At 40.4% G+C, this 17,393-nt stretch overlaps 1 protein-coding gene across 3 annotated transcripts in view; it reads left to right on the top strand.

Moving 5' to 3' along the window:
* LOC126485188 (proteasomal ubiquitin receptor ADRM1-B) overlaps positions 1-17,393 on the top strand; it is a 110,882-nt gene that overhangs the window by 47,494 nt on the left and 45,995 nt on the right. For 2 of the 3 annotated variants that reach the window (XM_050108857.1, XM_050108859.1), the window contains exons 4-5: positions 4,241-4,349; positions 12,007-12,203. In XM_050108857.1, the coding sequence (XP_049964814.1) occupies positions 4,241-4,349; positions 12,007-12,203 (306 nt within the window). The remainder of the gene's footprint in view (positions 1-4,240; positions 4,350-12,006; positions 12,204-17,393) is intronic. The other variant, XM_050108858.1, reaches the window with a different exon arrangement.

Raw genomic sequence — 17,393 nt, 5'->3', positions numbered from 1 at the left:
CCCACCCATGCCTTCGGCTCGATTTGGCACAGGGCCCGAAGGACTCAGTCCCTTCTGAGGCCCTCCGCCGCCGCTTTCTTTCAATCCTTGCCGCGTTTCAAGGCTCTGGCGTTGTCTATACTGACGGTTTGATGGTTGCTGATCGTGTCGGTTATGCTCTTACTCTAGGGGATCATTATGAAAAACAGTCATTGCCGGCTGGCTGCAGTGATTTCACTGCCGAGCTGGTTGCTGTCTCTCATGCCCTAGAGTATATCCGCTCCTGCTCAGGTGAGTCCTTCGTTATCTGTAGTGACTCCCTGAGTGGTTTACGAGCTATCGACCACTGTTTCCCTCGCTCTTGTCTGGTTTTGGCAATCCAGGAGTCCCTCCATACTCTCGCCCGTTGCGGCCACTCTGTGGTCTTTGTGTGAAACCCGGGTCATGTCGGCATCCCAGGAAATGAACGTGTTGGCACGCTGGCCAAATTGGAGAGTGACCTCAGGTCAGTTTTGCGGCATAAGGTACTTCACACCTAGGGTGAAGAATGGTGCACCCTTCCTTCACCCAACAAACTTCGGGCCATCAAGGAGGCTACCGATGTATGGTGCTCCTCCTTGCAGGTCTCTTGCAAGGACTGGTCTCCTCTGCCAGCTGCACATTGACCACACCTGGATAACACACAGCTATTTATTTCACCCCGCGGACCCACCTTTATGATGCTGCGGGTCAGCTTTTACGGTGGTCCACATCTTGTTGGACTGTCTGCTTTTAACTCCGCTCAGGCAGACGTTTGCGCTGCCTTATACACTTCCTGCACTTTTATCAGATGACTTTGCAATGGCAGATTTAGTTTTGAGTTTTATTCGTGCAGGGGGTTTTTATTGCTTGATCTAAGTGTTTGTCCTTTTTTTTTTTTGTGTTGAGTCTGGTCTTTGGCGTATGATTTTAGACTGGGGTGGTCGTCTTTTCCTTTTTTGTTTCTATGGTCGGCCAACCACTGTCACACTCAGTGTGATTTTAATTCCTTTTTTCTGGTCTCTGTCTGCATCTTTCTTGTCCTGTGTTGTCTCTTGTCATCTCCAGTGTTTATTTTTATTCTTTGTGGATGTCTCAAGTTCATGGAAAAAGGGACTGATGGCCCTAGTAGTCTGGTCCCTTAAATCCCACAAACCAACCAACCAATCCTGCTGTGCTGTCCATAATTCTGTAAGACTACAAGAGGGTGGAGATCTCTTCTGAACAGCACGTTGCAAGGCATCCCAGATATGCTCAGTAATGTTTGTGTCTGGGGAGTTTGGTCGCCAGCGGAAGTGATTAAACTGAGAAGTGTGTTCTTGGAGCCACTCGCTAGCAATTCTGGATGTGTGGGATTTTGCATTGTCCTACTGGAATTGCCAAAGTCTTTCAGAATGCACAGTGAACATGACTGGATGCAGGTGATCAAACAGGATGCTTATATACATGTCACTTTTCAGTCATATCTAGACATATCAGAGGTCCCATATCACACCAACTGCACATGCCCCACACCATTACAGAGCCTCTGCCAGCATGAACAGTCCTCTGCTGACATGCAGGGTCCATGGATTCATGAGGTTGCCTCCATACCTGTACAACACGTTCATGCACTTGATGCAATTTGAAACGAGACTCGTCCAACCAGGCAACATGTTTCCAGTCATCAATAGTCCAATGTCAGTTTGATAGGACCAGGCAAGGCACAAAGCTTTGTGTTGTGCAGTCATCAATGGTACACGAGTGGGCCTTCTGCTCTGAAAGCCCGTATCAATGATGTTTCGTTGAACGGTTTGCATGCTGAAACTTGTTGATGGCCCAGCATTGAAGTCTGCAGCAGTTTGCGGAAGTGTTGCACTTCTGTCATGTTGAACAATTCTCTTCAATCGTCGTTGGTATTGTTCTTGCAGGATCTTTTTCCAGCTGCAGCGATGTCAGAGATTTGATGTTTTACTGATTCCTGATATTGACAGTACATTTGTGAAATGATCACACGGGAAAATCGCCACTTCATTGCTACCTTGGAGATGTGTTCCATTGCTTGTGCGCCGACTATAACACCAAATTCAAACTTTCTTAAATCTTGATAACCTGCCATTGTAGAAGCAGTAACCTATCTAACTACTGCGCCAGACACTTGTTGTCCTATATTGTGTTGGCCGACCACAGAGCCATACTCTGCCTGTTTACATATCTCTATATTCCAGTTCACATGCTTATACTAGTTTCTTTGTTGCTTCAGCATAAAAGGTATTACATATGTAAGCTTTCTGTGCCAATGACTCCTTGTTCGGCCCGAAGGGTTGAAGGGGAAGGAAGAGGGGTGAAGGAAAAGGACTGGTGGAATTCAGGAAGAGAGAGAAAGTTCAGAAAAATCACCTAGAATCCAGGTCAGGGGAGACTTTGCGGATGGTGTTTGGGGAACAGTCAGCAGTGCCCAACATTTAGTCTTTCTTTCTCATCCTGTCTGATAAGTCTCTCCTGACCTAGGCTTCTGGGTGTTTTTTTCTGAACTCTGACCATTTCCCTAAACCTCACTAGTCCTTTTTCCCAGATCAGTCTTCCTTCCCCTTCAATCCTTCTACCAGAACAAGGAGCCACTGGCTCTGAAAGCTTGCATATGTAATACCTTTTATACACTGTGTGATCAAAAGTGTCCAGACACCTGGTTGAAATGACTTAAAAGTTCAGGGCACCCTCCATCGGTAATGCTGGAATTAAATATGCTGTTGGCCCATGTTTAGCCTTGATGACAGCTTCCACTCTCGCAGGCGTATGTTCAATCAGGTGCTGGAAAGTTTCTTCCCCCATTCTTCAGAGTGCTGCACTAAGGAGAGGTATCGATGTCGGTCGGTGAGACCTGGCACGAAGTCGCCGTTCCAAAACATCCCAAAGGTGTTCTATAGGATTCAGCTCAGGAGTCTGTGCTGGCCAGTCCATTACAGGGATGTTACTGTCATGTGATCACGCTGCCACAGGCTGTTCATTATGAACAGGTGCTCAATCATGTTGAAAGATGCGATCGCCGTCCTCAAATTGCTCTTCAACAATGGGAAGCAAGAAGGTGCTTAAAACATCAATGTAGGCCTGTGCTGTGATAGTGCCACACAAAACAACAAGGGGTGCAACCCCCCTCCATGAAAAACACGACCCCACCATTTTATTATTGGCACTACGCACACTGGCAGATGACATTTACAGAGCATTCGCCATATCCACACCCTACAAGTGGATCGCCACATTGTGCACTGTGTTTCGTTACTACACACAACGTTTTTCCACTGTTCAATCGTCCAATGTTTACACTCCTTACACCAAGCGAGGCATCATTTGCCACTTACTGGCGTGATGTGTGGCTTATGAATAGCCTCTCGACCATGAAATCCACGTTTTCTCACATCCCCCTAAATGTCATAGTACTTTCAGTGGATCCTGTGTGATGCCGTGGATAGATGTCTGCCTATTACACATTACGACCCTCTTCAACTGTCGGCAGTCTCTGTCAGTCAACAGACGAGGTTGGCCTGTACATTTTCATGCTGTACATGGCCCTTCACATTTCCACTTCACTGTCACATCAGAAGCAGTGGACCCAGGTATGTTTAGGAGTGTGGAAATTTCACATACAGACGTATGACACAAGTGACACCCATTTACCTGACCACGTTCGAAGTACGTGAGTTCCGTGGAGCACCCTATTCTGCTCTCTCACAATGTCTAATGACTACATAGGTCGCTGATATGGAGTACTTGGCAGTAGGTGGCAGCACAGTGCACTTAATATGAAAAACATATGTTTTTGGGGGTGTCAAGATAACTTTTGATCGCAAGGTGTGTGTGTGTGTGTGTGTGTGTGTGTGTGTGTGTGTGTGAGATTTAGATCATTTATATATTGTTTAATATTTCTGCTTAAATATGTACATGTGCATAGCCCACTCCCAGCAGTTCTCTTGGCAGCTTCTTCTCGTTAGATATTTTATGCCCACGTTAAAGATGCATTATAAATTGTCAGTGTCACCTGCTATGAGCTAGTGATATAGAACATCACTGATATTAAATGACAAACTTCAGTTCAGCAGCAGTATTATTCCCTACGAAAGCCTTTTCATTTGTTCTTGTGGAAATGGTGTGAAAATTTTAAGAATTTCAAAATTGTTTTCCCTGCTGCAAGGTATTAACATAACCAGTAATTTATCAATGCGTGAAGTAATTTTTATACAGATTTCAACTTTTTCTTCTGCAGATGGAGACTTGCAAAGTTTGCTGAACAACATGTCTCAACAGCAGCTAATGCAGCTCTTCGGTGGAGTTGGACAAATAGGTGGCCTGTCAAGTTTGTTGGGCACCATGGGGTAAGACACATTATCTTGACTGTAGATCATATTAGAATTTGAAGTATGTTTTTATAGGTATTTTATCTTCTTTGGCTATAAATGTGGATGTTCTGCCCATAAATTATCTATAAGCTCTGTAGCCTCTCAAAAGAAGGTGTCTAAAGAATGGGTAAATAACATTTGTCAACCTCTGCAACCACTGTGTCATGCCATAATGGAAAATCATTTTATTGGGGTTGGTTGTAGAGTATTTTGAACAAGAAAAGTAGTGTATCAGCTTCTAATCAACCACAGATGTCACTAGTGCCTCCTTGGAAATTATGATGATGATGATGATGATGATGATGATGATGATGTGGCTTGAGTTATATCAAATACTGGTTGTGAGTGCATTTTAGTTACAACTTGGTAGATAAACACTAAGAAGTGTAGAACATTGGCTGCATCAGTTCTAAAAGGACTGACATACTGCAAATAGGCATGGCTAGATTCACACTGTTTAAACAGATGACAGAACATGATGCACGCGATTGCAGAACACAGCTGAGCATTGCTCACCAGGAGGTAGCTTGTGGAACCATCTTCTAAATTTAGCAAAGACACTCCATTTCTGCAGTTGGCAAAAGAGGAGGTCACTAAGTTAGCCATGTAGCATTCTGGCAGCAGGTAGCCTGCATAGTTTCCATCATTGGGTAAAAGGAAGGTGCTTGGCTGTTACAGGACACTGTTGGGGTGAAGTGCTGCCATGGCATGGAGGCAGAGGCCAAAAATCCATTTCACGGCCACAAAACACGTAAAATGCAAACTGCTATAGTTAAAAGTTAGGCAAAAACGCCAAATGCAAGATAAAAATAAGGAAAGTAATTATGTCCTAACACTCATTTGATAGAGAGAATAGAACTTCAGATACTGCAGATGTAATCTTTTAAAATACATATTGACTTAAGAAATTAATAACTTCTTAATGCTTCAAGTAAATTTAAAGTACCAAGTATCAGTGGGTAGTGTCTGAACAGCACTGTTCAAATTCAGTTTCAGATTTTTCATTAATGCGGTACATTGTGAATTATTTGCCCAAAAGTTGATTCCAAGAAATAAAACGTATTTTTATGCAAAATAAGTTAGAAACTGATAATTACAGTGACATTCTGAGACAGTAGACAACTGTAGTTATCTGTAATTGTGTAAGTTTCACCATTTTTAATAATAATTAATAGTAAGTTAGGGTAAGCTAACTATCTCATTAACTAAAATTTAAATAACCAGAAAACTAAGGGCCACAGCCAAAATCTAAGATAACACAGGGAAGCTGGTGAAATTCTGGTCCTAATTCATATGTAATATTTTTAGTAGTAACAAGTTAAATGTAAATTTGAGAATTTAGCAATGGCAGGTAGCATCTGGTTAAGAGTGGTTGCTATATTGACTCAGGATAGAGTGTGTGTGTGTGTGTGTGTGTGTGTGTGTGTGTGTGTGTGTGAGAGAGAGAGAGAGAGAGAGAGAGAGAGAGAGAGAGAGAGAGAGGGGGGGGGGTATAGGTTTATGAGTCGCAACTGTAAGTGACAGAAAGTTTTTGAATAAAAGTTTCATGGAATGTTGTGCAAGAGTTTTCTTAAGTTTAAATGCTGGACTTGTAAAGTTTTCTGACTGTTAACTTAAAAAGAATTTCAACATTGAACAGTCATGTGTTGTGTTGCATTGCATTTAGCACTTTCATAGTTGCAAGGGACTCTGATCTTTTGTTTTGCTGCTTTCAGCATCTTAAAGCTTTAATAAACAATTCATTTCTGATTTTTAACTAGCTGGTGTTCGGAAAATTTGTTTCACCACTGACGCCATTCGAGCCTGCAATTAGTAATTGTTAAGAATGTAACATAGCCAATGAAAATTAAATACTACACACTTAAACCCATTGACTTCCCAGGACACTTAAAGTATTAAAAGCCAGCTGGCTGTTCTATTTTCTGCCTTGCAGAGTTTATGCTCTCTCCATGCCGCTTGCTGCTTAAAGTGGCAAAGAAAAAATGTATGCTAAATAGTATTATGTCTGGAAGATAATAGTGCCTGATTTTTGGTGTCAGAAATATTATCAAATTAGGTAGAAACATTTAAAGTAGAGCTCTGAAATGAGTACTTTCACTCACTTTTGTATCTTGTAGTGTGGTAAGTGGAAACACTCATTAGAAAATTGTATTGGGGTACTACAAATGTAGTACAGAATTATAAATGGTGAGTGACTCTCAGTTAATATTAAAATATAGTATTGACAAACAAGCAGTTAGTATCAGTTTTATGTACACATTTTCTAGTCATTGTTCTATGATGGATACTTTCCTGCTTCAAAAATTCATGGCATAACTTGCTGGAAGTAAAGTGGCAAGTTAAAACTGCAACACAAGATCAGAAAACCAATATACGGATGGAAATCCATAAATTTTCTTCAAAATATTGTCATCACACTGTGATCCCACATCTATATTAATTGTCCACTTAACAAAACAATAAGTGACAATTTTGGTACATTTCTATCTTCTTCCCACCTGTAGACCACTGGAATGTTGAATTATGTGCAGTCAGCTCCAACACGTGTTATAATGAACAAACATTAAAACAGCCACTTAAAAACATGCCACGGGTAAGGGTAAGGCTTTGTTATTGATGGCAGATACATCTGCCGAATGCAGCACCATATTCTGACTGTTTACATATGTCTGTATTTGAATATACATGTCTACACCAATTTCTTTGGGGGCTTCAGTGTAGTTGCAATTTGTTTCTCTCAGCTGACAGCATCAGTAGTGACATACAAAATAATGAATATAGTCAGTTGATTGCACAATTTATTTTCCACATTCGTCTGTGTATGATTTTGACGGACAGTAGTTTTCACATTCCAGTTAGCTGTTGCTAACTGTATGTCATTAGTGCCATAAATTCATTCTTCCCATGTGTTTCCAGCCTTTGCACGTGGAGGTCATAATATAGACTACACATTTATTATGGCTTAGAATGGATTGTTGCTTGTATATAATTTCTTATTTGCATCATAAATAGTGACAGAAATGGTACTGTGACTTTAGTGTAGTTTTGTTTAGGCAGAAGTGTTAGTTTTCATCAAATATGTGTTACTTATGTTGACAATGACTGGTTTTCTGGGTGTAACATCTTCACAGTTAATCACAAGAATATTTAAGTGATGATTGTCAGAATTAACAGGTAGAACTGAAGAGGATGGGGGAACCATTAGCCAAGAGCGGCAGAAGTTGTATGTGTATTTTGCAAGATTCAGTACGGCGTACCATTGTTACAATTGACTACAATATTGCTATTTACTTCTGAATGTAAGAAAGTGTGAAATGTTGAATTCTGATGTAACATAAACAAACTCAAGGTAAGTGCACTAATAATCTACGTAGTGTCAACTGTCATCCCTCCTTCCTTGCAAGTAGTTATTTCTTCGCAGGAAAAACCTGTGCACTAGCTGCTTCATGGAAAGGCGGCTTCAAATGTGTATTATTTTATGACAGTCTGTAACAAGAGAATGTTCACTCATCAAACAGAACATTAGGACCACCTACTTAATAGCTGATGTGTTCTCCTTTGGCACAGATAACATCTACATCTACATTTACATTTATACTCCACAAGCCACCCAACGGTGTGTGGCGGAGGGCACTTTACGTGCCACTGTCATTACCTCCCTTTTCTGTTCCAGTCGCATGTGGTTCGTGGGAAGAACGACTGCCGGGATGCCTCCGTGCGTGCTCAAATCTCTCTAATTTTACATTCGTGATCTCAGGAGGTATAAGTAGGGGGAAGCAATATATTCGATACCTCATCCAGAAATGCACCCTCTCGAAACCTGGACAGCAGGCTACACCACAATGCAGAGCGCCTCTCTTGCAGAGTCTGCCACTTGAGTTTGCTAAACATCTCCCTAACGCTGTCACGCTTACCAAATAACCTTGTGACGAAACGCGCCGCTCTTCTTTGGATCTTCTCTATCTCCTCCGTCAATCCGATCTGGTACTGATCCCACACTGATGAGCAATACTCAAGTATAGGTCGAACCAGTGTTTTGTAAGCCACCTCCTTTGTTGATGGACTACATTTTCTAAGGACTCTCCCAATGAATCTCAACCTGGTACCCGCCTTACCAACAATTAATTTTATATGATTATTCCACTTCAAATCATTCCGCACGCATACTCCCAGATATTTCACAGAAGTAACTGCTACCAGTGTTTGTTCCGCTATCATATAATCATACAATAAAGGATCCTTCTTTCTATGTATTCGCAATACATTACATTTGTCTATGTTAAGGGTCAGTTGCCACTCCCTGCACCAAGTGCCTATCCACTGCAGATCTTCCTGCATTTCGGTACAATTTTCTAATGCTGCAACTTCTCTGTATACTACAGCATCATCTGCGAAAAGCTGCATGGAACTTCCGACACTATCTAATAGGTCATTTGTATATATTGTGTAAAGCAATGGTCCCATAACACTTCCCTGTGGCATGCCAGAGGTTATTTTAATGTCTGTAGATGTCTCTCCATTGAAAACAACATGCTGTGTTCTGTTTGCTAAAAACTCTTCAATCCAGCCACACAGCTGGTCTGATATTCTGTAGGCTCTTACTTTATCAGGCGACAGTGCAGAACTGTATCGAACGCCTTCCGGAAGTCAAGGAAAATGCCACCTGCCTGGGAGCCTGTATCTAATATTTTCTGGGTCTCATGAACAAATAAAGCGAGTTGGGTCTCACACGATCGCTGTTTCCGGAATCCGTGTTGATTCCTACAGAGTAGATTCTGGATTTCCAGAAACGACATGATACACGAGCAAAAAACATGTTCTAAAATTCTACAACAGATCGACGTCAGAGATATAGATCTATAGTTTTGCGCATCTGCTCGACGACCCTTCTTGAAGACTGGGATTACCTGTGCACTTTTCCAATCATTTGGAACCTTCCGTTCCTCTAGAGACTTGCGGTACACGGCTGTGTCATTGTATGGAAGCTGTGAGGCTTTGGTAGGTCTGTGGAGCGAGTTGGAACCCCATCTGCACACACAAGTCACATAATTCCTATAAATTCTGCTAGTGGGGCAGCGATGGGCTCTGATGCCCATTCAATCTCATCCCAGATGTGTTAAATCGGGTTCAGATCTGGTAAGTTGGGGGACCAGTACATCAATTTTAACTCACCACTGTGTCCCTTGAACCAGTCCCATCGCTCTCGTGGCCATGCGGCATTGTGTATTGTCTTGTTGAAAAATGCCACTGCCATCAGAAAACATGATCATCATGAAGGTGTGTACATAGCATGCAACCAGTGTACGATATTCTTTGGCTGTCGTGCCTTGCACAAGCTCCGTTGGATCCATGGGTGGTCATGTGAATGTTCCCCAGAGCATAATAGAGCTGTCACCAGTTTCTCCTTCCCGTATTATAGGTGTAGAGGAGCTGTTCACATGGAAGATGATGGATTCATGCCCTCCCATTGGCATGATGGAGGAGGCATCAGGATTCATCAGACCATGCAATGCTCTGCCACTGCACTAATGACCATGTGCCCATACCAGTCATAGTTGCCAATGTCGTGGTGTTAACATTGGCACATAGATGGGTTGTAGACTGCAGAGGCCCATCATTAGAAATGCTTGGTGCACTGTTTGTTCAGACACACTTGTACTCTGCCCAGCATTAAAGTCTGATGTTAGTTCTCCCACAGTTCACTGCCTACGATGTCAGACATCTGTATTGAGGGTGGCCACCCAATCCCCCAATGTCTGGACATGGTTTCACCACATGTTGAAGACAACACAGCGCTTCTCAAACACCTGAAAAGTACTGCAGTTACTGAAATGCTTGTCTCGAGCATCCGGGCCATCACAAGCTGCCCTCCGTCAAACTCAGATTACATGGCTTCCCCATTTTACACGCAGGCTGCAAGCTCACTGATACTACATGCACCATGTGCGGGCCTAGCAGTTATTCCTTGCCAGATGACTCTATCACCTGGACGGGTTTATACCAATAGTAGGTTGGTGGTCATAATGTTCTGGCTGATCACTGTATACTTTACATTTGGAATGGGTACTCTAAAGCACCAAATATGTGAGAATAAACATAGTGTTGTTACTTTTATAGTTCTAATCACTGTGGGCACTTGCTGTTGCACCAAAACTTGAGTAGCTGTGCCATCCAGAACAGTCTCCCACGGTTAGCAGGATGCAATGATCTAGCAGACAATGAAGCGTCATTTGGGTTTAAAGTCCCATCAGTGATGTGATTAGAGTTAATGCCCATACTTTGAAAAGCAAAGTTCAAGGAGGAAACTTGTCTGTCTCATTTTCAGTGGAACCAACCAGGCATTCATCTTAATAGCATTTGGGAAACAGTGAGAACCTTAACCTGTATAACTGCTCAGTAATTTTGAACACTGCTTATTCTGAATAATGCCAGTTTGACAGTATCCTTGACATGGGAATGTTAAACTGCCTTAGTCCCATGGGGCAAATGGTACATGTACACTGATCTTTCTGCATACTGAGTTTCTCACTTGAGGTGTACAGTCAGCAGCACAGTACCTTGCCCCCATTCCTCCCAAATTGTCAGTGGTTAACTGTGAACATTCTGTGGACTTGAGTGTTTACTGTTACGGTTTTGTGATTGGATAACAGCAATCCTTGTGCACTAATTCAGAGGTATGCTCTTTGTACCCTGGCACCGTGCCGCAACCGATCACCAGAACTTACCAATCTCTGTAAAACTATTGTGTTTCTCAGAGAATGTTGCAATTTATGAACTTCAAACAATTAGGGATTGCCACTATTGCCACAGGTGGCTGAGCAAGTGTCTCAGTTTCAATTGCTCATCAATGTAAGTACTAGTTATTTATTGATGTCCATATAAGCTGTTAGTAATGAATATAAATAAAGTATATGCATGTACAAAAGTGTGTGTATGTATGTCTTTTGCACTCTTAAAAGAAGTTCAGCGCTACTTATAGAGATACATAAGAGCACAAGAGAAATTTAGTGGGAGATGCTGCCATACCTGATTCACAAACTGTGTTTACATCAAAATTTGTAATATTAATTGTGAATGCTGAGCATTTTAAGAATAAATTTGCAAAATTGTTTCGTTAGAATGGAAATAGAAGACAAAATACATTAAAGAACTCTGAAGGCTGTTTGTATCGTGGGTCTGTGGTATAACGTTATAGTATAAATCCACATTTTGGGTTGTTTGATTCTTCTGTCACTGTTTGGAAGCAACATTTCACAAGTGACAATGAAGACGCACTTCTCTTCTACTGCAATCTCATAGATTATTGTGAAAGCTCATCAGTCTGCATTTTCACTGTCAACCAAAGCTTATGTTTTAAACTTAGGATTATTCCTTGGATTTTTAAATATTTCTCCTCTTGCAGTGCAAAATATATTTAAAACAGACCATCTTCCACTACATTGAACTACAGTTCATCCTGCAATTATCTTGGTTAGCTGGATTCTTGGATCAGAGGAAGGAAAGGGCATTCTATCTTCTTTTGTGGCTATTTCCTCTAGTGATCTGTTAAGTACAAATTAAGCATTTAATTCTGTGATCAATATAACTTACAGATAACACTTTTTTGTTTCCTTTCATCTTCCATTTTTCACAGTAGACGTGGACCGTCATCTGGTACCCAGGGTAGCTCTCGCTCAGGCACAACTACCTCCACTACTAGTTCAGCTAGTGCCACAACTGGGAGTACAACCACTACAAGCAGTTCTGCTCCTGCTGCTACTACAACTACAGCAGCCCAACCTGCAGTCTCAACAGCAGGAAAGGAAACCTCGGAGAAACCTGCTACAGCAGGTAAGTGGAATAACATGGCAGATGTAAGAGAGAATTTTTTTTCATGAATTATTTGAATATACTGGACAATATTTGTTGCTATTTTATGATAAACTGTTGTAGCATAGTCCCATCTAGGTATATAACAATGAAAAAGATGATTATAAACAAATGAAGTCAGAGCTGGGGAAGTAACAGAAGTGGATTCACACTCTGAGCAAGTTTTTAGGTACTCATGAAGGTAACACAGCTCTATTTTGGTTTTCTGCACTTCATACTTCGCGTCAGACTTCTTCACATTTTCAAAAGTGTGTATTACTACATCTTGAATCAGTTAAGACATCCAACCTTTGGTGATGGGTCGAGTACGTTTCACATTACTTTTTGCAGAAACTGATGTAAATGTGACATCGTGGCATTCTGAAGGCGACCAGAAATGAGGGTATCGATTTGTCAATCACTATAGTCTCATGTTGTTATTAATGGATGTGTTAGTGGCAGGAGAATCTCAGTTATAGCAAGAACTCTTTGGGAATATGTTGGTGGTTGTGCAACATGCGAAATATTTGTGGCAAGGAAGAATATGAATGTTATTGCTCATTGTTTCACTTGCAGCAATTTAAGCTGTCCTCTTACATTCCTGCCTAACTACACCCTGAGAAATCATCACATATTCGGAAATAAATGGTGAAGTATTTGTGATAAGGAGCAATATGAATTTTATTGCTGCTCATTTCACTTGCATGAACGTAATCTGTCCTCTTGGGTTTCTGCATAACCAGACACTCAGATATCACCACACATTCAAAACTGAACACGTGAATATTTATTTCATCCTTCACTCTCTAACCAGACAGAAAAAAATTAAATATTGCAGAACATATTGTATTATGATGATAATGAATGTGATAACCATGCAAAGTTGAGAAAATATTGGTATGCAGCTAGTTACAAATCTAGAACCTCAAACTTGGCCAATCATGACATTTTACATTACACTACAACTTACTCATCTGAATTTTGTATTGTGCGTTGGTTATCATAAAGTCTCTTCAAGCCTTATGTCTTCAATGCCTTATTAATTAACATTTAAAGATAAGTGTGATGTATTTGTGATATGGTACTTTCAGTGCACCACTGCTTTTAAATGATGTACTGCGCTTATAAGTCACACACTATGAAGAAAATCAATAACTGAAGTGCACACAGTTCACACAAGGTCATTCACAAGCATTCATAAAAGTCAATAGTCAGAAGCCCGCTATTGACGTCACTAGTGTGAAAAGTAGTGTGAAGCGGTGCCTACACTGTCAAAGGAAATGTGTTTCTGTTGGAGACATTATCTCTTACAGTGTTTCAAATCTGCTTATGACTTGGTTTCCTGTCACTGTTTCCGTCCACACTGGCAGCAAACATTTCTTGGTGTATGCATGCTACTTGTTGTGTTGTTTTCATGTTGTCACCCATGTCACATCTAGAGACTAGGAAACTGTAATATGTACTGCTGCATTATTAATACTTGACCTGTGGCTAGAAGGCCATAACCGGCTCTGTTTTTCGTAGTTTTACAGAATAAGGTTGCGTTTATCGAAGAATTTCGTAATTGGTTTAAAACTACAATATTGTTTTGATAGCGAGTTTGTATAGTAGTAGGTAATGGTTGATAAAATCAGATTTGTTTTGTATGAAGTAGATTTGTTGGTTAGTGTAGAGTTGTCGTCTTTGGTGGGCGAAAACATACTATGGAACAGCTGGTGGGAAAAACTGGCTACATATAGGAACTAAATATGGAAGACAGCTCTAGTTTCTGTAATTGCACTTGCATATTCTTTAACGATTGTGAATTTCTGGCAAATATGGTGTCACCATTTCTTTAAAAAAAGATTGAAATTTCAGGGAAGCAATTGCTGCCAGACTTTTGTCAACGGGAGATTAATTCCAGAGCCTTGAGTATTTATTTCACGTTTCTAAGAAAGCGACGACAAACAACCTTATTTTGTTTTCTACGTAGTCTTTCTCAGTATTCTACCAAATGTAGCAGCAGTTTTCTGCAGATCACCTTGTTTTATTGCTGTTCTTGTACTGCTTGCATCATATACTTCACAAGCAGCCATCAAACTGGTGCAACGATAACAACTCAACAGTCTGCTACCTCGTCCAGTGCAATTTTTTTCCCCTCCCCGAAGAAACAGTACAGCAAGAGAAAACAAAACACCTAACAACTCTATACAACAGATGACACAATGCAATATACAAACACACTTTCACTGTGCAGCGGTGACATGATTTCCTTTGATCTATACAGACACTGCTATGGACAAATGTTTGTGTTTTGAAAGATGTTTCCAAATGGTATATGCATCCAATAGCTGGAAACATGTTTCAAGCTTAATGTTTACACGACTTGAAGTTTACTCGACACAAGTAAACTTCTATTGGCTACAGGACACACACACACACACACACACACACACACACACACACACACACACAACCATTTTAAATTCAGACACCTTTCAATGTACTCCAGTTTTCATTGTGTTCATCAATGTTTGCTTTTTTTGTGGATGATCACAAAGGGAAGATCTCTCAAACATGTATAATTTTTAGTCATAGCGTGTCGGAAAACGGCTAGGTTACTTTGTACACATTTCAGTTTTTTTGTGAGTTTATACTTACTGTTACACATCTGTCATTTTTTAAGAACTGATGAAACTCATTGCCACAAATTATTGTTTAAGCTTTGTATTATACATTTAATTCCCTTCACTTATACAGTGTGTTGCTGAGGATTACGATTTTTAATTGTATGTATGTTTTTGCTTGTATTTTGGTGGTTTTAATGTTTTTCTCGATTCCGCATGTTCCTCAGTTTTGCAATTTTTTTTTAAATCTGGATCCCACGAAAATGTAAAATTGGGCTTTCGCTCTAGATAGAAGATTATTTACATACATGAGCAACAAGAGCGTACCTAACCCCAGATGTGATTTCTCCTCAGTCGTAATAATGTCCTCAGGACAATATTGCTTGATTAATAAGTACAATTCTTTTGGATTAGATGTGGTGTTATCTATTGGCTGGCTATATCATAATCATATCATCAGTTCCCTAAAATCTCAGTTTATCTACAAAAACAGCACAATTCACGGAGTCAAATGCCCTAAATAGGATGCTGAAAATACTAAATGGTGCTACTCTGTTATTTAATGCTCGGAGGATTTGTTGAGTGAACATAACATGTAAATGGCATTCTCAATAGAGCCTCTCTTCTGAAATCCAAATTGTGGTTTACTAAGGATATCATTGTTGCTGAGGTGACATGTTCTAGTCTACATCGCCTTCTGAAAAATTTTGGTAAAGGGGTGATGACCTCTCTCCTGTTAAACCACCACCTTACTTAAAGAGAGGTCTTATGTCTTATTTGAGTCTCTCTGTAAAAATGCCTTGTGTTAATGGTGCATTACATATTTCAGAAAAGACAGGAGTTATTACTTGGAAACAAATGTACATCTACGTATATATTCTGTAAACCTCCATGATGTGCATGGCAGAGGGTAGGTCCCATTGTACTATTTACTAGGGTTTCTTTCCATTCGATTCACATATGGAGTGTGGGAAGAATGATTTTGTGAATGCCTCTGTGCATGCAGCAATTATCCTAATTTTATCCTCACAATCCCTACGTGAGTGATACGTAAGGGGTTGTAGTATACCCCTAGAGTAGTCATTGAAACTTTATTAACAGACTTTCTTGGGATACTTTACATATGTGTTAAAGAGTCTGCCGGTTCAGCTCATTCAGTATCTCTGTGAGACTCTCCAGTGGATAAAACAGACTTAGGAACATCTGTGCTGCCCTTCTCTGCTTACGTTCAATATCCCCTGTTGTTCGTATTTGGTACAGGTCCACACTCTTCAAGAATATTCTAGGATGGGACACATGAGTGCTCTGTAAGCAATCTCTTTTGTAGATTGTTGGCACTTCCCCAGTGTTCTACCAATAAACCGAGGTTTGCCACCTGCTTTACCCAAACTGAAACTATGTGACCATTCCATTTCATATCACTATAAAGTTTTACAAGCCAGCTATTTGTATGAGCTGACCAATCCAAACAGTGACTCATCGATATTATTATTATAGGATACTATGTTTTTTTTCATTTTGTGAAGTGCAAAGTTTTACATTTCTGAACAAGTTGCCAAGCACTGCACCAGATTGAAATCTTGTCAAGATCTGACTAAATATATATGCAGTTTCTCTTAGATGGCACTTCAGTATAGATAACTGCATCATCTGCAAAAAGCCTGATTTTATTGTTAAATTGTCAGAAGGTCATTAATATAAAACATGAACAGCAAGGGCGCCAACACGTTTCCCTGGGGCACACCAGAAGTACATCTGATGATAACGTGTCGTTTCGTCCCTACCAAAGAGTCCTCAGTCCAGTCACAAATTTCACTTAATACCCCATATGATCATACTTTTGACATTAAATGCAGGTGTGGTACTGAGTCAAATGATTTTTAGAAATAAAGACACACTGCATCTACCTGGTTGCCTTGATCCAAAGCTTTCAGTATGTCTTGCGAGAAAAGTGTGAGTTCGATTTTAAATGATCAATATTTTTGAAACTTGTACTGGCTGTCATGGAGAAGATCATTCTGTTCAAGATACCCAATTGCGTTTGCACTCAGAATTTGCTCTAAGATTCCACAATGATTTAATGTCAAAGATTTTGGACGGTAGCTTTGTTGATCACTTCAACTACCCTTCTTGTAGTTGGGTGTGACCTTTGCCTTTTTCCAAGAACTGGGCACGGTTTGTTGCTCGAGGGATCTATGATAGATTATAGTAAGAAGAGGGGCTTACTCTGATGCAAATTCAGTATAGAATCCGACAGGGATTCCATCGGGTCCTGGAGCTTTGTTCAATTTCAATGATTTCAGCTGTTTCTCAACACCACTGACACACTTATTTCATTCATGTTTTCAGTGGTACAAGGATTAAATTGGGGCAGTTTTCTTGGGCTTTCCTTTGTAAATGAAAATTTAAAATGGAGTCAGGAGTTTCAGCTTTTGCTTTGCTACTCTTAATTTCAGTTCGTCTCTTTTGCTAGGGGTTGGACACTAACTTTGGTGCCACTACCAGCCTTCACATGGGACCAGAATTTCTTTAGATTTTATAAAATGTTACATGACAATATTCTGCT

This window comes from Schistocerca serialis, chromosome 1 (assembly GCF_023864345.2).
Source record: "Schistocerca serialis cubense isolate TAMUIC-IGC-003099 chromosome 1, iqSchSeri2.2, whole genome shotgun sequence".
Lineage (NCBI taxonomy): Eukaryota > Metazoa > Arthropoda > Insecta > Orthoptera > Acrididae > Schistocerca > Schistocerca serialis.
This window is presented reverse-complemented; position numbering and strand designations above follow the sequence as displayed.